Source organism: Alnus glutinosa, chromosome 5 (genome assembly GCF_958979055.1).
Source record: "Alnus glutinosa chromosome 5, dhAlnGlut1.1, whole genome shotgun sequence".
NCBI lineage: Eukaryota > Viridiplantae > Streptophyta > Magnoliopsida > Fagales > Betulaceae > Alnus > Alnus glutinosa.
The window spans coordinates 1,804,949-1,826,836 of record NC_084890.1 but is presented as its reverse complement, the minus strand read 5'-3'; the positions used below and the strand labels follow the sequence as shown (position 1 = coordinate 1,826,836).

At 34.5% G+C, this 21,888-nt stretch overlaps 2 protein-coding genes across 2 annotated transcripts; both read right to left on the bottom strand.

The window, feature by feature from the left end:
* Window positions 1-1,596: 1,596 nt before the first annotated feature.
* LOC133869732 (ankyrin repeat-containing protein ITN1-like) lies at window positions 1,597-6,064 on the bottom strand. Its single transcript, XM_062306810.1, has 4 exons — window positions 5,362-6,064; window positions 5,123-5,266; window positions 3,646-4,202; window positions 1,597-2,901 (listed from the first exon to the last, which is right to left on the bottom strand). The coding sequence occupies exons 1-4, from the start codon at window positions 5,897-5,899 to the stop codon at window positions 2,179-2,181; spliced, it is 1,962 nt and encodes a 653-aa protein (XP_062162794.1). The 5' UTR covers window positions 5,900-6,064; the 3' UTR covers window positions 1,597-2,178.
* Window positions 6,065-14,782: 8,718 nt separating this feature from the next.
* LOC133869491 (uncharacterized) lies at window positions 14,783-20,739 on the bottom strand. The gene is made up of 6 exons (XM_062306515.1): window positions 20,184-20,739; window positions 19,884-20,033; window positions 18,309-18,452; window positions 17,402-17,446; window positions 16,548-17,143; window positions 14,783-15,720 (listed from the first exon to the last, which is right to left on the bottom strand). Exons 1-6 carry the CDS (start codon window positions 20,707-20,709, stop codon window positions 15,052-15,054), a joined length of 2,130 nt encoding a protein of 709 aa, XP_062162499.1. The 5' UTR covers window positions 20,710-20,739; the 3' UTR covers window positions 14,783-15,051.
* Between the last annotated feature and the right edge of the window lie 1,149 nt (window positions 20,740-21,888).

The following is a 21,888-nucleotide window of genomic DNA, read 5'->3' as shown; positions in this document are numbered from 1 at the left end:
TGATTCTTTGATTTCTAGGAAATCAAAGAATCTCCTAAAAAAACACAGAAACCTGTAACTGAGCGATGAGTGTCAGGACATCAAACTCAATCCGAATCACAAAAAGCTTTCAACTTGAGATTAGAATCAGATGGGAAAAAAAAAAAAAAAAAACCGTGACTAGGAGAAGACTTCAAATATCTTAACACCCAATAAGCTGCATCCATATGTGATTTTCGAGGAGAGTCTATAAATTGGCTTAAAAGTTGAACTGAGAAAAAAAGATCAAGTCTTGTAATGGTTAAGTATACTAATCTACCAACTAGTCGTCGATAATTGGTGGGATCAGACATTAACTCACCATCACTACGAGACACTTTTAGATTTGGATCCATAGGAAAAAGAACTCATTTAGCACCCAACACACCACAATCCTCCAAGATTTCCAAAGCATATTTCCTTTGAGAAACAAATATTCCTTTGGCACTTCGAGCCACCCCCAAACCAAGGAAATACTTTAATGGACCAAGATCTTTAAGACTGAAAACACTATTAAGAAATGCAGTGAGTTCTGAAACAACCTTAACATTGTTACTTGCGATGACAATGGCATCTACATAAACAAGTAGAGCAATAAAAGAGGAAGTTTGTGTACGAGTAAACAGAGAATAGTTAGCCTTTGATTGTGTGAAACCACGAGAAATCAAAGTAGATGAAAACTTAGCAAACCATTACTGAGAAGCCTGCTTGAGTTCATATAAAGATTTTTGCAATTTACTAACTTTGGAAGCTCCTTTGCTGTCAAAAACCAGGTGGAAGCTTCATATAGATTTCTTCATCTAAATCACCATGAAAGAAAGCATTGCTGAAGTCAAATTGATGAAGGTGCCATTGCTTGGCTGCTATAAGTGCAAGGAGACAAATAATAGTAGTAAGTTGAGCTACAGTAGAGAAAAGTGTCATAGTAGTCCAATCCTTCACATTAGGTATACCCTTTTGCCACTAATCGAGCTTTATAACGTTCAACTTCACCATTAGCTTAGTGTTCACACCATTTGCACCCAATAGGATGTTTGTTAGGAGGAAGCTCAATGATGGTCCAAGTATTGTTGGCTTCAAGGGCACTGGAGATAAGAAGGAGATTTAGATAAAAGTATTGATAAGGTGATTTGTTGGAAAGATTTGGAGTAGGTATTCTATTGATTATATGAGCAGAAGTAAGAATACAATCTCCTCAAAATTGTAAAGGCAAGTGAGATTGAAATATTAATGCATGAGCAACATTAAGTAAATGTTGATGTTTCCTCTCCATAACTGAGTTTTGTTGTGGAGTTTCAACACAGCTTAACTGATGCAGGATACCTTTTGAAGAATAAAACTCAGGCATACAAAATTCAGTACCATGAAAGAAAGATTGAATTAAGTTTTGAACTTTTGATTTGGATTGTAATAAGTAAACCCACATGAAACGACTGAATTCATCCACTATTGTAAGAAAGTAGGAGCTGCCATTTATTGATTGAACCGAAAAAGGTCTCCAAATGTTTACATGAATCAATTCAAACATTGAAGTAGAAACAGAGGTGCTAATTTGGAAACTTAGTCTACATTGGCGAGCTAAAGGACAAACTGTACAGATATGAATGGATTTACAAGGAACAGATGAAATCAAATCATGCAACAAAGACATTCTGGACTAAGATAGATGTCCTAAACGAAAATGCTAGACATCGGCAGAACCTGTCTTAATAGAAGTTGAAACTAAAGCCTTGGCAGAATGAAAAACAGAAGATTGCAATGCAGGAAGTAGGCGCCTTGGATAATTGCGTTAAATGGAATAAGTCACCCTGCTCTCTACCTATTCCAATCGTCCTCCAAGTGTGCAAGTTTTGAATGAAACAAAAATCAGCAATGAAATTGAGGCAACATTTGATATCACGGATGAGTTGACTTGCAGATATCAAATTAAATGAAAAGGAAGGCATAGAAAGAACATTTGTGAGAATTAGATTTTCTGAGAGTTGGACTGTACCCATATGTTTATAACTTCAGCAAAATGAACATTAGGTAGTTTAAATTGATGAGAGACAATAGCAGTAATGGAAGTAAACAAAGATACAAACTAATTAACTAACAGACTAACTAATCGAGTATCTGAAACATGGTGGCAGTAGTATCCACTAATTCAGCACAAATAGTTCAAACGGATAAATGTGAGGTCTGTGTTGCTGCCGATTTGTGCTTAGTGGGACCGGTTAACTGATGTAGAGGACAACTGCAAGATTTAGACAGGCATCGAAACCACTTAGCACTCCAAGGAATTGTTTCTTGCCTTATCTTCTTGAGCAAGTACTTGTAAGTTCTTGTCAGAGAGACATAGAGGGGGAGATATGATAGTGCGAAGATACCGACTGGAAAGAAAGAAAGGGAATATAGGGCAATTCTCGTCCAGCTTTCTTTACTACATATCATGAGAACGATTGTTGCTGCAAATGATATCATCATCATCGACACAGAGAGAAACAGAAATGTGACGCCAAAGATCAGCTTATTAGGAAGAGAATACTTGAAGTCGTCCAAACGATAAGGCGCTGTGATGATTGAAAGAAATATAACCACTGACGTCAAAGCGCATGCAAGGGAGAGTACATCAGCTGCAGTGAAAACCACAAAGAAAGGTTCAGAGAGAAGGACTGGGACCCCAGTATTCTGATTTGGACCTCCTGGTATTGTGTAAGCTGCAGCAAAGGCAACTGTTGAAATCAGAACTGCCACGATGGAGCATCCTTCTGCTGTCTTCTTTAGCCATTCTTTGGCATCGTTTCGGAGATCCTTGTAGGTACTAGCAAATAAGCCTTCAGCAGTCAGATTATCGTTGTTCCGATGATCAACAAAATGGACTTTTGTGACCAACTTCACGCGCTGCACACAAAAGCACATACATGACAACCACTTTAATTAATGACCACCCGAAACCACGTACTCTAAAAAGAGGGATCAAGAGCACCTTTAATATGTATATATAAATTTCAGCGGAAACTTCACAAAATCTCTTTAAATTTCTTTCCGTTTTGAAACTATCTCATAAAATTAAAAAATTCTCAATATTCTAATTTGATGCTATATCCCCACTCCGCTATGGTTTTGTGTTAAATCAAACGACAAAATCAGTAAAATAACCTTTATGTTGCTGAAACTTTTATAAAATTTCAAATTTATCCTTAATTTTAAATTAAAAATTAAAAATACTTACGATAATCTCGATAACCTTTCTAAACGTCCTTCTTTGCAGGGCAATAAACAAATTTTTAATTTTGGTTTTTAAAAAGTGACCCAACGTGGGCAATGGCGAACCTACATGGGGGCTAGGGGGGGGAGGGGGGGCCTAGCCCCCCCAACCCCCAGAATTTTTCTCAAAAAAAAAAAAAAATCTAAAATAAATAAAATAAAATAAAATTTTACCCTTAATTTTGTTTACTTTTTTAGGTTTGCCCCTCCAAATTTTTTTTCTTTCAATTTGGCCCTCCCATATTTGCAAGGCTGGTCCGCCACTGAACGTGGGTCAAGTAGAAGTTCATGGGGGTGTTGTGAAGTTTCTCCTAAATTTAATTGTATGAGAAATAATTGAGAATGGAGTTATTGAAAAGAGAGAAAAAAAAAATGCACCTCAAACCAGAGCAGCTCCTCTCGCAATTCAAATGCAGGGCCTCGCAGCTTTTCAGGTATATAATCCTCTCTTTTTATTCCAACCATATGCAGAATGGTGTTCCCATTGCTGTCAATCCTTCGCACCAGCCACCTCATTGCTACTTCCATTTTCGAAACATGGTCGAAAACCTCCAACTGGCGGTACTGGATAGCTACATGCAATATAGTCCGCCGTTCGTTATCTATGTGCTCAATTGCCTGGGGATATATTTCCAGTATTTCTTTGACGATCTCTATGCAGCTTGACTTAGTTGCTAGAAACAATGGTGTAATTCCTCCCACCTCCACCTGTTTTGGAGAAATAGAAGAGGATCGCCCATCTCCACTACCTTCTTTCTTAGTAGATGGACCGACGTCTTTGTGCAGCTTCGTCTTACTCTGTTCAATTGGAGATCTAGTTAACTCCCATGAGGTATCTGTTTTCACTAATAACTTGGCAAGCTCCAAAGCTGATTTCTTGTTTAACTTTTCCTTCCGAACATCACTGCCCCTGGCCGAACTACAGTACATTTCGACTTATGAAGAGTAAAAGTCAGTAGGTTGTTGATACATATTAATTACACAAACACAATTCGCTAGCTGGAACTAAATTGAAAAAATATGGTTAACTCTCCATTTGGGAGTTATTTTAACATCAAAACTTTATTTTATTGCATCTAATGTTGTATATGATATATAATAAGTTATTTAAATTTTTTAAATGTTATGTCAACATATTCACCACATAGCATATATCATATATATCGTAAGACGCAATAAAATAAAATTAAAACCGTCTAGAAAAAAATCGTCCATAAATGTTATTTTTTTTTTGTAGTGATTATATATATCCTAAGATACAACAAAATAAAATCTTGACCATAAAATATCTTAGAATTAATGAAATAAATAGAATTCTGATAGCAAAGCATTCCCTACAAGAAAGGGGATGCCAGGATATCAAATAATTAATTGCTATATATGAACATCAGCCCTGACCAGCAAGTCCATCTCCTTTAATTTAAAGTCAGTAACCTATTACGTACATCTTGCTTTGCTAATTAATTTGTTCACTAAAGGAGTTCAACCGTATGCATAAATAACGAGAATTTCATATGTTAAAATTTTATATTATATATTTTTTTTTTTGTCAAAATAAAAACATTAACAATCCATTTAAACACAAAGCACTCCTAAAAAAATAAAAAATAATAAAAAATAATAATAATTTTCATTTTTATGTCATATCATAATTAACATTTTCTTCAAATAAAAACAAAAAATAATACTCCTCAAAACACATTAACAAATAAAGGCGAGCATCATGATATTTACCTCAATTTTTTTTTTCTCTCAAATTAAATGAAGAATACAACATATATTGTTACGAGAAGATGAAGGTCAAGAAAAGGGAAACACTAGTAATTTTCAAGTAGGTAGAGTTGATCGTACATACCAAAGCCGTAAATTCTCTTGGGGAGTTTGGGCACAGTGTGAAGAGCTGAAGGGATGCATGAGAGGAGCTGAAGAGCAGTCATATCATTACCGTCTCTTTCATCAATTATATGTCCGAATCGTTTAGCTATTTCAAGAGCCGTTTCTGTTTATGCATTTTGTGTGTGAAAAGCATACCGGTCACGCACACAAACTGAAATAAACAAATGAAAAACTCACACCAATAGAAGTAGGACTAACCGAAGTGTTGAGCAAGGATGGCGACGTGAAGAATAGTGGTCTTGTCCGTCCTCTGAATTAGTGGTTGCTGGCTGGCTTCATCATGATGTTCCGAGATTTTATCTGCCAGAAAGTTGAAGATGTCAGTCTTGCCATAGCGGGCTGCCCGAAAGAGTGCAGTTTCTCCAAGTTTGTTGGTCATGGTCAACAACTTCGGGGCTTTCTCTAACATCTTCGTTGCGACATCGACTGAGTTTTCTTGGTCGAGAGTAGCTGCCTCGTGAAGGATAGTGTTGCCGGCTTCGTTTTGGCAGATCATTTTGTTGAGATGGCGGGGAGGCAAGTCTTCGAGAAGGCTAAGTACCAAGTTAGCTTGTTTCGCGTAAGTGGCCTTGTGGAGCACTGTGTCGTTGTGTATGGTCAGTATGTGGAACGCATGCTCATCAAAACGTGCACAGAGCTCCATAACCTTCATCTCCGCGTCTTCGCTCAGCAGAGCGTTGTACAGCTCTCCGTTTAATTGATGATCTTTATCATCCTTCTCTGCTATGGAAGCCATGATCAGTTGAAGTGTTAAAGAGATTGATATATTGGATTTAAACGGCTAGGAATTTGCTCAGAGAAAGCAAAAAAGGCTAAGAATCTATTCTTTTGAAAAACAGAAGAGACTGATGATATATATAGATAATTGGGCCAAAACTTCATAGCTAGATTTCTCAGTAGTCCTCCAGAGTTTTAGAAAAAGAACGAATTCATGTGTGAATATATAGGCAGTACTCGGGGTGATTTTTCTTTCTAAAGTTAGACAACTTTCGCTTTAACATGTTGCTTTAAGAACATTAGAGACTGGAGTGGTGATTGCCTAACGCACTTCAAAAGTATATCATTATCATGTGAAACATGCTAAGACTACACAATTCAAAATTTTTCTCGAATTCGCTACTAATTAGAACGAGTAGCCAGTCAAAGGCATTTATCATGATAATCTTTCGAACGAACAAGTAATTTTGTCCGGACGATCGAGATCGAAACCTTATGTTTAATTTCGAGGTTTACTTGGTATAGGATTTTAGTTACTATATAAACTCTTTTATATATATATATATATATATATATATATATATATATATATATATATATATATATATATATATAGGCGTATTTAGCCCCAGTACCGTACGTATGTTGATTTTGCTTCAGTTCTTTTAATATATAAGAAAGATCGACTCAAAAGTTTTGAGTTTTATTTTTTCTTACCTCAAATCCTCAATTTTACATGAGAAGTGTCATTTGGTGGGCTACTTCTACACGTCTCTTATCTATTTATGAGAAAACTTTACTTGTAATCCTTGATTTTTCATCACTTTTGCAAAAATGTATCCAAATTTTAAAAATGTCAATTTATGGTACGTATCCATCTTTTAATTTTTTTCAATTTCAACTATCCGTTAAAATTTTTCATTAAATTCTACCAAAATTTCTCAAATACCCTTATGTTTATTTAAAAAAAAAAAAAAATAAAATAAAATAAAAAATCAAAGATTCAGGCATGGGTATTTTTGTAAATTTCGTTAAATTTTAACCGACACCTAAATCCTAACAATTTTTTTTCCTAAAAAAAAAAAAAAGAGGGGTATTGTGGAAATTTTGACAGAATTCAACGGAAAATTCTAACTGAAAAAAATTGAAAGATTAATACCCTAAATTGATATTTTTTAAAATTTAGATATTTTTTTACAAAAGTAATAAAAGATCATGAGTTATAAGCGAAGTTCTTCTTCTTTGTTTTTTTCACTATATATAACATCGATCGACAATACTCGACGGCAATAAATTTAAGATGAACATTATCAATTCGATTATGAATTAATTACAGTGAAAACCATCAATTGAAGAGAGAGAGAGAGTCAGAGAGAGAGAGAGGATATTTTGATGAGTTTGATGCATAGAGGCCGGCTTGATATCTAGCAATTTTTTTTTTTTTGTGAGCCCACTAAACCCACATTTTTTTGTCGAAGCCCACTAAGCACACCTTTCTTTTGTCGAAGCCCACCAAGTACCGACTTTACGTTATGAATTAACGAAGAACTCCTCCGGCGATAAGAATACCTCCTTGTCTCTCCTCGGCCCTCAAGTCTCCAGAGGTTTACCTTTTCTTTTATTTTTCCTTTCTCCTTTTATTTTTGTACATCAGCATCTGGAGAGGTTCTTCTTTCTTTTGTTACGGTGGTGTTATGGCTATTATTCCATTGGTTCGAACTTTGAACTTTGCCCCAGAAAAAGAAGAGAAAAGAAGCAGCTAAAGACAGTGCTGGAAAGAGCTTCATCCAGCAAACGTCCTTTACACTTCATTCTCAGCAAACAACGTTAAACACGTTGCTTTAGTTATGTGTGTACTGTGTAGATCAGATCCAAATCCTATAACTGTGAATGTTCTGATCATTTAATTAAAGGCATTTCCTTTAACAGTGCTGGGAATATTTTCTGATGTTCTTCCAAGTTGTTAGAAAAACATGGGATGAGAATATAGGTTGCTCTCCAATGGCCCCAGCGGTGGGGGATATTTTCTTTTTAGAGTTGGACCAGATTCCTTTCGCTTTAACGTCATTATCGATTGAATGAATATTGGTGATTGCTTATCCAAGCTGGGATCGTGAAACATGCCAAGACTTCGCACTTCCTTTTTTCTCCTTTTTTAAGTCATGCGTTATCCATGGATAAGCTGGCTGATCGATCGAGTTGATCAATTAATTGACTGAAAAAAATCTAATTATAAACAGTCATGTGCCTTGTAATTGTACCCTTTTTTGGGGTTGGTGGGAATGAATGGAAACACTTATTGAGTCGTTTCATATGATTGTGGACGGTTTTGGTCCTTTGCCCAAATCGTCTGGAATTAATTCTAGACGATAATTCTAGACAATTTGGTCCAAACTGTCTAGAATCTGAATTTTCTATCAAAAATTTTAGACAATTTTAAACCGTCTAAAATAAACTGTCTGGACTTTATTCCAGACGGTTTTTTACAATTTCTGGACGGTTTCAAACCGTCCAGAAATGGAGAATTTCTTGTAGTGATTAGGTAATATTTTTCAAACCGTTCGATGCAAAGAACGGCCTGGATTCTATATTTTAGAATCTACAATTTCATTTCTAATTGTAGAGGATCCTGCTTTCTTCTTTTATGCCGCATAAATTTTTGTGAAATACAAATAACTTAATTGTAAGGATTATATGATAGAAATACAATAGTGATTAGTTGGCAATGAATTGTACCTAATAATTATGGATTAATGATCGTTACTGCAGATTTGCATATGCAAACGAGGTAAAATATTGAAGACAATTCTAACAAACTGATCAGAATATTGCCATTAATTTGATTTTCACAAGATAACATGATATATTCGTCACAAAACTAACACGCACAAACATGATAACATAGAAATTGGAAAATTTTAGGTTACTTGAATGGGTAAAAGCCCGTTCCAAGTAATCTTAGAAGTATATATATATATATAATACAGTATATTGATCGTTCAAAGGACGATCTGTGACTGATTGAATTAACCTGATATATGGAATTGGAATCTCATTGGGTGTGACAGTTACCTGTCCGAATTTTTGGAGTTAAAAGGTTGAGGTGAGGATAGAAAGGAACATGACTACAGAAGTTAATTATGAGCTTGCAAGGGAGAGAACGTCCATGACAGTGAAAAGTGAAAACCACGAAGAAAGGGTCACACAGGACTCTCAACTGCAACAAACAAACTTTTCCCAAGAAGAAGAGGCGCCAGATGAACAGGCATACAAAAATTAGACATAGTTAGAACAACAAAAGCAAAATGCACACTGGGAAACATAAAAGAGGGGGAGAAGGCATATATATATCGTAGGCATAGCTAAACCTATAAGTACTACTAATGCTCAGTCTAGAGCACTGAACCAGACATTTCCTAGAAAACCTGATCGAGTCAATGCAACCCCCGCAGGATATCACTCACGGTAAACCAAGAAATATTGAGATGGAGCGGGAGGTACTGAAGCGCAAGAAAAATAGTAACTGCACAACAAGCGATTGTGTAAATTGGAATTGCAGCCCAATGTAGCCTCTGCCGTATCACAAGCATGAGTGTAGCAGCAAAAGCAACCATCATAGCCGCTACGGCAAAGAACACTGTAGTTAGGCCCAACACTGCTTCAAGGGAAGAGACCTCCTGAAATCTTGCTCTTGCATTCTCGATGTCATAATGGAGAGGATCACCACCACAGAAGTCAGTGAGAAGCAGAGCAATAACATGTCTGAGGTTGTGAAAGTGCGAAATGCAGTTGCCTTGAGGAGCAAGGGATGACCTGCTTTTGAGTTGGAAGCACCGGGGATGGTGTAGTACTGCATGCCTTTGTTGTTCGCATTAGCCATTCTTGGCCTTTCTCCACCAGTTGCTTATGTTCGATGGTGAATAATTCTTCAGCAGTCTGATTATGCTTATTTTGGTGGTGGAAGAAATATGGAGGCACAAGTTTCCGCACTCGCTGCAATATTAATTAGTTGATGAATGGAAGGAAATAAAAGTTGTGAAAAAGAATAAGAGGAAATACGGTTAGCTCGTGTGGTAAGTCATTTGGCCTTGATGCCTCATAAAATATCATATCTAAAGTTCAACCCTTTTTTAGTACAAATAATTTTTGAGGCCCATGGCGGAAAGCCGGAGTTTTACTCAATCTGTTTAAGGCCTTTTTTAAGGTCCTTTTTGGCCCAGGCCTGTCCCTCAGCTGATGCTTATCCTGGTACGCAGCTTGAAGCAAAATGCTTGATAACTGAGCAGGCGAATATTGAAGATGATCCAAGATTTCTTTCCTTCGATGTCTTGCTGCAATATGAAGTATGTTCTCGTCTTGGTCATTTATGACCTCAATTGCCTGAGGTTTACAATCTGATCTATATATGATCCCATATCTTGCGGCTGAAATTACTGAAGGTTCATAAGAATGCGAGTCCACTTTAACGGATGGATAGGCCGGTTTAATAAATTTTGAGGTCTAAGACGATAAGTTTAAGTGATGTACCTTTTTTATATTTAAATATTAATTAAATTAAATATATTTTAATATTTATATTTTTTTTTATTTAATATGTCAATTAGAGCACTTTCTTTTATTTGTAAAATGTATTTTAAAACTTTTTTTAAATAACTTATTAGATATAGAATGACTTATCATTTGATTCAAAGACATGAAATAATAAGATTTAAAGAAAAATAAAGAAAAAAATGAAAATAAGTTATATATGTAAAGATTGATGTGTAATATTAGAACATAATGCGGAAAAAAAAAAATGTTGGACATTGAAGACTCACCAAGAGTAATTACATTTATTATGCACAACGCAAACAATGAAAATTTATGTACTTTGAAGAATTTTCATGTTTTTCTAAACATTCAATTCAAATAAACATTGGAGAAAAAATTATGCATGTTGAACTAATTTCATGAATATAAAAAATGGTGCTTTTAAAAAAAGTAAATAAGTGAAACTTTTCAAGAATTTATGAATGTTTTTTCTGAATGTGAATAATGAGACTTTTAATTTATAATTACTTTTAATATGATTGAGGACCTTAGTTTGGAACTATTTATTAAATTTTTACCATATTGAGTATTAAAATTTGTTTTGGAAATAATATTTATTGTACAATTATTAAGTGCGGGCCTTTATTGCTCTTGGTCAAATTCACTTGCAAGTGTGTCTATTTGTGCTTATCTAAGACTTGCAATTAAACAAAAAAAAGGTAATGAGGCAACCGCCTCCAACTGAGGGTTAGCAGGCTACGACCTCTACCTGCGATGGTTTAACAAGTTGTAATGTTTAAGACATTTTGTAGTAATTAAAATATGAAATTTGAGTACATAATTAATTAAAATTAATTAAGTGAATTTAAAATGCAAGAGAATATTTTTATGTCCAAAGAAAAAAATTACAAAAAAGAAAAGAATTAAAGAATTTAAATAAGAAAATAAGAAAAATAATAAATAAAAAATAAATAAAAAAGTGGGCCGCACTGCCATAGCAAAATACAAAGGCCAAATGGCCTTTGTTCCAAATAGGCGTACAGCCTTTCAAAAAAATGGTGCAGGTTTGTTTTTTTTTAAAAGAAAAATGAAAACCGGTCCACCACTTTGAAAAAAGAAACTCGACACGCGTGATTTTTTTTAAGAGGCTCCGGAGAGCCTCTTTTCTGTTATTTCCGAAAAACAGGGGGGAGATTTTCTCAAATGCCCCTTTGATTTTTTCACCTTGAAACCTTCGTATAGAAGATCCAACGGTTCGATCTTCAATTCAATTTTGAAAACGTGATTCTTATACTAGGATTTACATCTTTACCGATCATTTTAAGGTAAAACACTAAACTCATGATTTCGTAATTTTAGGTTAAAATATTAAAATGTGAGTTTAATCTAGTGTCTTTTTTAGGTAATAGGTTACTTGAAATTTACTTGAAGCTACCCAAACCATAGATTTGGTTTGGTGAAAATTTGGTAAGTTTTTCTAAAACCCTAACTTTTGAGTATTTAATTTTAGTGGTGTTTTCATGTGATTAACCCTTAGTAAATACTATTGGGTTAATAGTATTGTGATTTGGAGTAGTGTTTTGTAAATTGGGTAAAAATATGGAAACCCTAATTTGATGGGTTAAATTAATTTGAGGTCTTAAAATGTCTAAAACCTAGATTGTTAATTTGTGGATTAATAATTGTGGTTATTGTGATGGTTAATCCCAAATTAGCTATAGGTTTTGTAAAAAGATATTAGTGAATATAATTTTAAGGCTAATATTATTATAGAAGTGTTAGTAAAAATAATTAATGAGTTAGTGAAATTAATTATGGGATTAGTGTTAATGGTATGAGTAAATATTTAAATGGTGATTTTAATGTCTAACCCCAAGTAAATACTTTGAGTTAGTTTTATTTGAGTTTAGTTAGTGTCTAGAATTTACAGGTAGATGTTTGGAACCCTAGAAATTCTATGGATTTTCCATGGGTTAGTGCTTGAGCAGTCTAAGAGCTAAATGTAAGTCTAATATTAGAAAATGTCAAGTAATGTGCAATGTATTATTTTTCAATGATACATTGTAAGGTGGTGTCTAAGGAACCTAGTGCTTAATATCCGCACAGCCAGGTGATATTCTACTCACTGAGAAACTATTATTTTTATATAATGTAGAATTGCAAAATATATATGTTGTTTTATAAATCTGAACCAACTGTATGTTGAATATATCTGTTCTGAATGATTTGAGTACTTTTGAATATATTGAAATTATGATTACGTTTTGAAGTATGTATATGATATGTGGAGTTTGGAATGAATGATGTGATTATATGATATGGTTGAAAACTTTGTAAACTGTGATTGCATGGGACCATAAATGTGATTTCAGTGTTAGTATAAAATTGGGGAATATGATGCATTACGTGCTTAACGGCATAACTTGGTTACTTGTGTGCTTAATTGCACAACCATGAGTGAACGAACTCTATGTTAATATGGGTGAAAGGACCCTATGTTAATGTGAGTGTTCAGACTCTTATATATATTGTGATGTGACGGAATGTGTTGCATGCTTATATACTGTAATTTTGCTAAACGTATTAGTTGCATGATTTAAATGCATTGAGTTTGAGAGTGCGTAGATGATTGCATTGCCCAGAGTTAGAGATGCCATTGTCTATGCAATACCACGTGTGTTGCTGCTTAAAGGCAATACGCTGTTGGCAGTAGGCACGGTGTTATGGGATGCTAATGTCTATGTAAGACCGTCGCGAGTTGTCGTTGTTCTTTAGCTAAGACATGCTTGTATGGTAGAGTCTCACTCTCGTACTCGCATGATCACACTGACATTAAAGGTAATAAGTTTGATGGGAGTAGGCTTAGTGTTGCCTAATTCAGGGAATATAGATGTCTTAGTACAGCTAAACTAAATGTCATGTCTTCCTACTTAAACGTACTTGTATGCTTAAGATTACTCGCATACATGTATGATTGAGCCACTGATCAAAAGTAATATATTGTAGATGAATCGATATGTAGAAGCTTCTAAGGTGGGATGACTGGAACTTCTATATATGTTTACAGCTACATAATATGTTTTAAATGTTTTCTATTAGTCGGTGTTTGGTATATCAACTATTGGGGTTTTTTAAACAAAAGTTTGTAAATTGGTAGCTGTTATAGTTTACGCGAGACTATAAAAGAAAAGTTGATTCTTTGTGAAAACCCAGTTTAATATCACTGAGGTCTCGGTATGTTTTATACTGAGACGGTGAACTCATTATTTCATTTGTGCCGATGGAGCAACCCCCGCAACCGCGCAGATATTGAGGCTTTGGTTGCAGGTTCTGTGGATATAGATAATGACTTGTCCACCTAGCGTATGAGATTCTATGATTGGAGCATATCACGATAGTCATAAGTCACGAACTCATGGGTAGTCCGAATTTTGGGTATTTGGTTCATTGGCTCATGTCCTACGTGGCACATTTATTTTGTGAGCATGTATTTTGAGTATGTAAATTAGAGTTTAATACTTTGTAAGATTTAACTAAATAGACTAATAAATGACTCTTATTGTTGATAACAGTTATGTATTAGATGGATTTTCGTTATTGATATGTGTTTCGCTGCATATTATATTTCTATTACGCTGTGTTAGATGCAACTCTGAACATCAGGTAAATGTTATGGGACGTGTATGTCATGTTGGCTGAGCGACAAGTAGTTGTGCCACTATGAAGATCCGTTTGTATATTTAAAAGGAAAAAAAAAAAATGGGGGGGGGGGGGGGGGCGCGGGGGAGGGTCGTCATAGCAATAAGCCATCCTTTCATTTGGGGTGGCCATCGAGTAAATGGGGTTGCCTGAAAGCCACCCCTTTGATTGGATGAACCGTGCGAGCTACTTATTCGTTGAGAAGTGGCCATTCGAATTGCACCTTTTGTTAGAGCTATCTACACGAGCCACCCCTCAATTTGGGGTGGCTGCACGAGCCATCTCTCAATTTGGAGTGCCCGCATGAACCACCCTCTTGCACCGCCACCCCCTTCCAATTCCTTCTTTTTCTTATTTTTTCTATTTTTTTAATAACTTAAAAATTCTTTTTTTATGTGACGTGAAACTTTTTTTTACGCTGTTAATTCCACTTAAGCAATTTTAGAGATTTTGAAAGAATGAGTGAAATTAGAAAACCTAAAAACTTAAGGAGTTAAAAGTCGAATTTAAAAACACAGTACATTGAAATTGCACGATTTTTAGCGAATAAATTTATATTTTTCCTTTTTTTTTTTTTTGGGAGCTTTTACAATGGTTTCCCATGTATAAAAAGAAAATAATTCTAGCTAGTCAAATATCCATGAAATTTCATTGAAAAAATATATGCAAACGAAGTAAAATATTGAAGACTATTCTAACAAACTGATCCATTAGATTGTCACAAGATAATTAACATTATTCGGCACCAAAATTACATGCACAAACACGATAACATAGAAATGGAAAATTAATATTTAGGTTTCTTAATAGGGTAAAATTAAAGCCCAAGTCATCTTAGAAGTGTATATATATCCCGGTCATATATAAAACTTTCTTGGTTTTTCAAAGGATCGACGATCTCAGACTCATTAATGCATTACCTTGATATATGGAACTGGAATCTCATTGGGACTTGTAAATGGGGAGCGTAGGGTTCTTTCGAAACCGACGGGGGAGACAAAAGTTGGGAAGAACCTTCCTAATTAATTTCCGGGTGAAATTGACAGCACTCAAGGACGCGACATACAAAGGGAACTGTAAGATTGCGAAAATGGAGACTGGAAGGAATGCAGCAGTATATATGAGCGTTCTAGTCAACCGCCTCTTCAAATGAACGATGAGCACAATTGTTGCAGCAAAAGCAAGCATGGTCACCGCCACTGAGAAGAAGAGGAAGGTGAAGCCGAGTGTAAGTTTCCGAGGAAGTGAGTGACGGAAACTTTCGAGCTCGAAGGGTGAGGTGAGGATAGAAAGGAACATGACTACTGAAGTTAATGAGCTTGCAAGGGAGAGAACGTCCATGACAGTGAAAATCAGGAAGAAATAGTCGTACAGGAGGACAGGAACCCCAGTAGATTGATCGGAACCTCCAGGCACGGTGTAAGCAGCAGCAAAGGCGACCGTGGCAATAAGTACCGCCACAGTAGAGCAAGACTCGGAGGTCCGCTTCAGCCATTGTTTTGCCTCCTTGAGAAGTTTTTTATGGGTTCTGTCGAAGAACTCTTGGGCGGTCTCGTCATGTTCCTTGCTAAGGTGCATTTCATAATGGGGGGGCATTATCCTCTTCACACGCTGCATAAAATTAAGTAGAAGGTTATATTTATGACAATAACGCTATCAATAGGCCGAAAGTGAAATATTTAATTGAAATATAATAAAATGGATAGAGATTTAGTTAATTTTCGAATTCAAGACTTCTCATCCAATACCATATTATCTTAAAAACTTAAGATGATATGAATAAATGAATTTAATTATTTAGTTTAATTTATATATTACAATCAATGTCCAGATCAAATCTCATCATATAAAATCAAATCTTGTAATATATTATGACATTATTAAAGTGTTTTGAATAGTATTTTTTTTTTTTCTTTGGAAAATAAATATGAGTAATGTTAGAAGGAGAACTAAAGTCTTTCTTGTGTCCTCTCTTTGAAATGATTATTATTGAATTTTAATCAAATGATGATTTTAAAAGCCATGAAACATTTGAGACAACACAAGAAATACTAGAGAATTACTCACCAAATATTTTAAGAGATGCGCAATTTATACATTCTCCCCAATTTCTCCTCACATCATTCCACTTTTAAAAATTACCGTTAGACATGCAGGGCAAGGGCTCATATGATAAACCCACATGAATCCACATATCTAATGATAATTTTTGAAAGTAAAATGTTAGAAAATGAATAGAAAGAAGAAATGAATCATATTATAATGTACATTGTTAAGGTATTTGTGCCGAATCAACAAAAAATTAAGCTGTAGACATTTATAATGCCAGCCGATATTATTTTGCTGTCATTACTCTTATATATATACCAAATAACCATGATATGGAAAAATCTTTGAAATGTGGCCTAGCTAGTAACGGTAAAGAAAGAGGTGGTTACCTTTAACCAACGCAACTCCTCTTGCAAATGGAAAGCAGGACCAGAGTGGGTACCTCTAGTCTGGAACTTCGTGACTCCAACGTGGTGCAAGACGGTGTAGCCTCTCTGATCAAGCTGCCGGACTAATCTGAACATTGCTATTTCCTTGCTCTTTACAATGCGAAAGATTTTCAATTGACGGTACTGAATGGCCACATGCAATATGTTGTGTCCCATATCGCTTACGTGCTCAACCGCCTGGGGATACAGTTTAAGTATCTCCTCCACAATCTCTACTATTCCTGTGCTCGTTGCTAAGAGCAGCGAAATAGGTTGTCCCTCTTCGGGCGGAGTTCGAGGCAATTCTTCCGGCCATGACCGATCTGGTGTCCCACCACCATCTATTCGATCGAGCTGCCTTTTTTTCTCCTTTAGTTTTTTGGCCGCCTCTTCTTCTTCAGCGCGAGCTGCGGCCTTCCTTATTGAGATCCTATCCTCCACTTCTATGTATTCACTTTGCTCCCACGATAAATCTTTTGGTATTAGCAAGTGGGCCAGTTTGAGAGCTGATTTATGTTTTATCTTTTCTTTGGATATATTCTCCATCACTGGCCATCCTGATTAAGTTCGAGATGAGAGACAGTTGTGAATTTTTATTTTTTTTTAATAGTAATAAAGAGTGATGGGTGTGATATAAAGTATAAAAAATTTGTATGAAAAAATAAATAAGTTTTGTTTTGTAGTGTGTTTTTTTAAAAAAAATAATAAAAAAAATTATTGATGTAATATAAAAAGTGTTTTGAAGTTAAATTTTTTTTTTTTTAATTAAAAAAAAAAAGTGTTTACCAAAAGAGCAAGGGAAAGAACGTACGTACCAAGACAAAGAAATCTCCAAATTGATGCGTAAATCTTTCTTGGTACTGCCAAATATATATATCTCTTATCAAACTTAAATTAAAGAAAGATTAATATACTAGGAAGTAAAAAGGGCACACGCGAGATTGTGACAAGCTATTTTATGATCTTACATTTTACACATATAATGGTATAGAGTAATATTTACATATCACATAAACATTTCATAAATATTTTATAAAATTAATATGACAAGGTTTATTAGTAATTGGATCCTTTAAAAAAAAAAGAAAAAAAAAAAACTTATCAAGTATTAAACCTTTGTCACATCATGTTATGTGTTCGGAAATATTCTCAATAGTGAATAAATAGGCTTATTAAATTTATGTAAACTCGTTAATATATGAAGCCTGAAAGATTAATAATTAAGATTAAGGCTTATCAAGAGACAACTTCAATAGAAGCCCAAAAATATTTCGAAAGTATCAAATTCCGAGATATTAAGGTTGTACGTTGGAGATATGGATCCCGAATATGTTGGGGAGGAATCTTAAAGTTAGAAAATCAGTTCTCACCCAATCCATAACAATAGTTGAGATCTCATCTATAAATAAGTACAAACCACCAAATATGAGACAAATGAATTTTTTATTATAAAAACTTAATCTAAATTCTTTTTTAAAGATTTATTTAGGCATCGGAGTGGGTCCGACTACTATCCTCGACGAGTTCTTTTGTTAATATTTATCATTTTACAAGAGTGAATAAAAGCTTTTACAAAAACTTAATTGTATTGCCGTACCGAAAACTATCCCGTATCATGATATCCATATTAAGTGAAATGAGGAAGCATGAATCTTTTGAATTTTTAATTAAGATTAGTACATCAAATTTTGCTCATAAACGTACGACTCCAGCTTTGTGTACCTGAAATAAGTTTACGCACCACCATGGAGAGGCACTGCACACAAATTAAAAAGTCGTTGCTTGAAGGCTGCTTGGGTTGATGATCAGATTCATGAGTGTCTCGTCGGCAGCTTTCTTTCTTTTCAGTGTCCTGAGTTGGAACGCCTGGATATATAACAGCAACGACACCATCAAGTTGCCAAGAATTTGGCTTGCTTTATTAAGTATAATTGAAATTCTTTAGATGGTTGAAAATATTCAATTGCCGGCCTCACCAAAATGAATAAAATAATATATAATAAATAATATTATTTAGTAGACTAATATACTACGTACTTCCATACAACAAGAATGACGTAGCAATAAAAAATAAATTCTAAATTTTTTTATTTTTTATTTTTACAAATACTAATCTAATGACTGATTTTTACTATTATATCATCAAATTGTATGATAGTATTATACTAAATAGCATTACTCGTTAAAATTATAGCCCCAAAAACATAACAACTCATATATAAAGGCAATGCTAGATACCACACAAACATTTCACAAATATCTCAAAAAGCGGATGTAGTAAAGTCTAGTAGTCATTGGATCAACCATTGTCATCTATATATATATATATATATATATATATATATATATATATATATATATATATATATATAGAGAGAGAGAGAGAGAGAGAGAGAGAGAGAGAGAGAGAGAGAGAGAGAGCTTGTCACGTCAGTTTTGTGAAATGTTTGTATGGTATGTAATATTACCCCATATATAATTATAAACAAGAGGCTAATAGTAGACCGTTATAAAAATAAAATTAAAAAAAAAATACTTAGAATTATAGGACACTGAAATGAATTTAGTTTGGACAACATACATAAAACTACAGAATAGGTGAAATGAAGATCATTCATGCATTTTATAGACCAAATTTTATTTTGTTGCATTTTACGATGTACACGTCAATTAAATAACGTGACAAGATATATATCATATATAATTACTATTAGATCTGTCAAATTTAATATGAACCATGAAATGAATACTTTCGATCAATTTCACTCCTGAATTCCACTTTGAACTTTCATACTATTAGAATGGGCAATTGCAAGAGTTATAGATTTGATGATTTTAGATTCTTTGGGTGAGGCTTTTGATATACATATTTATGCACCATCTTAACCTAGAAGCTTAAACCAGTAAACTGATTTAAAACAAATTATTTATATGTATTATGTATATCAATCTAGCAGATATCACTTGTGACGTCCCACATCGCCTGGGAATGAGGATATGCTTATATGTATAAATGCATCATTTATAACACAACGCGTTTTAAAGTCGTGATGGTCATGAACCTATCAGAACTCCGCAGTTAAGCGTACTTCTGCGAGAGCAATCCCAGGATGGATGACCTCCTGGGAAGTTTGGTATGAAGAGCCAAAAGCGGACAATATTGTGTCATTGGAGGTGGGTCGTTACATCACTCTTTCCACTATTTATCGATGCGATAACAAATTAAAACTCACATTTAACATTCTTTACCTACATAACAAGTACTGTATATACTAAGAGTTGAAGGAAGGATCATACAATGATAAATTAATTTCTTGAAAAATCCACAGTTGCTGCTACTCTTGAATGCTAATGGATTGCTTGAGAGGAGCTGAAGTCCTATCATCCCACGTCGATCTTTGTCGTTGACCAAAACTTTATACCTATGCGCTATATCCAGTGCAATATCTGTACGTTTTTAAAGTTCAAACAGAAAAGAAGTAGTAGGAAAAGAGAATGGATATATAAGAACATTCCCTATTGCAGCAAAATATATATTAAGCATTTTGTTCGAATAAAGAATTGATTCAACGGATGTGGTTAGCAAAAAATACTCACCAAAGAACTCAGCAAGAATTGTTATGTGAAGAATTGTTGTTCCATCGTGCCTTTTCAAATGATCGAGAGCCTCTTTCTGATTCGGTTCCAATTCTTTTTTGTCAAATATATCTGCTAGAAGCTCGAACATCTCACGCTTGCCATAATGGGCTGCTCTGAAAAGAGCTGTTTCCCCAAGCTTGTTACGCATATCCAGCAAATCTGGAGCTAATATTAACAAATCCTTGGCAAGGCACGTCATGTTGGTTGTAGCAGCCTCATGGAGGACGGTGTCCCCCATCGCATTTTGTTTGCTCAGTAGAGGTACTGTTCCTTGTTTACATTTCTTCAGGATTTCTCTCGCGATGCTCTCGTGTCTCATGGAGATTGCCGCGTGCAGGATGGTGTCGCCGCGTGGTGTTACAGGCCTAGAAAGATCTCCCATTATTGCTGGACATAATTGAGTTTTTACTTCTGCCATGTTCCCATGCAGAATGCTTTTATAAAGGGCCCTCATCGTGTCGGGAGTGGTTTCCGCTCGCGCCATGAGAGATAAACACAATTCCTGACTCCTGAGTTTGGCCGCAAGGACTCACTCATTCAAGAATTAATATATATAGTTCCATGTACGGCCTAGCTACTGGATAGTTAGGACCGCATCAGTAATATACTAATTAATATGTATTATTCACTTCTTTGTAATATTCCTGACCTTTTTCTTTTGAAAGCATCAAGCAAAGAATTATTTTTTCTTTTTCTGCTTTCAGAATCTCAATTTTCAATCATTTAAGGGCATCCCGACAATATCTTTTCTTTACCTTTCTTTTCTTTTCTTTTTTTTTTCTTTTTTTTTTTTTTGAGAGTACAGAATATTTTTTGCTTTGTGATCTTTCTGAACTAACACTCAATTTGTAATGTCGTCCCAAACTGCTAAAACTTCTTAACTACACCTTATGTTCAAAAAAAAAAAACTAAAAACTAAAATGATCCTAAATTTTTTTAATAAGACAATAATTTCCCTATAAATTCTATAAATAAAACAAAATAAAAAATTAGGCCAGAAGAGGCGGTGGTTCAAAAACCATTCCCAAATGGCCAAAAAAAAAAAAAAAGAATGAGGGGTGGTTCAGCCACCCCAGATATGTCCGAACCACCATACCCATGCCCATTTGGGGGTGGTTTCGGCCACCCCCTCTTCCGGCAATCCCCTTTTTAAAATTTTTAATTTTTAGTTTTATATTTTTACTAAGGGTATTTTTGTTATTTGAAAAAACTTCGTAAATTTTTTATAGTTTTGATGGACATTGTATATTGAAGGTTGGTTTGAGACTTTCTTTCTTTTTAAGGAATGAAGTACTATTCCCATTGGTAACTCTTAAGAACTTAGGATCATTGATCCATCTTAGTTGATAAGAAATAAAGTGAATTTAATATATATTAATACATAGAAATTATAACATTAAATGAGAGATAAAATTGAGTCATATCTTCAGCGGAACAAGAATTTTAGGCACCCGCTGGGGGGGGGGACAAAAAAAAGAAGGAAAAAAAATAATTAATTTAAAGGACATTTTAAATTTTTTGGGGGGATATTTTTGAATTTTGGTTGAAAAATAAAAGAGAGAAGGAAAGAGAAATAAATAATAATAAAAATAAAATAGATTGAAAAATATTAAATAAATCCAAAAAATAAGTCTCGTTTGAACGAGCCTGCCACGTGTTATAT

What these genes read in the sequence shown, in the direction of transcription:
- LOC133869732 (XM_062306810.1), bottom strand. Translation starts at nt 5,899, where the DNA reads ATGGCTTCCATAGCAGAGAAGGATGATAAAGATCATCAATTAAACGGA. An exon ending in CAAGAGAATTTACGGCTTTG is followed by an intron (nt 4,203 to 5,122) that starts GTATGTACGATC and finishes ACTCTTCATAAG; the next exon opens with TCGAAATGTACTGTAGTTCG. An exon ending in AGGAGCTGCTCTGGTTTGAG is followed by an intron (nt 2,902 to 3,645) that starts GTGCATTTTTTT and finishes TTTTGTGTGCAG; the next exon opens with CGCGTGAAGTTGGTCACAAA.
- LOC133869491 (XM_062306515.1), bottom strand. Translation starts at nt 20,709, where the DNA reads ATGGCGCGAGCGGAAACCACTCCCGACACGATGAGGGCCCTTTATAAA. An exon ending in CAAGAAATTAATTTATCATT is followed by an intron (nt 18,453 to 19,883) that starts GTATGATCCTTC and finishes TTATATATCCAG; the next exon opens with GCGTTCCAACTCAGGACACT. An exon ending in TTGGAGATTTCTTTGTCTTG is followed by an intron (nt 17,144 to 17,401) that starts GTACGTACGTTC and finishes GAACTTAATCAG; the next exon opens with GATGGCCAGTGATGGAGAAT.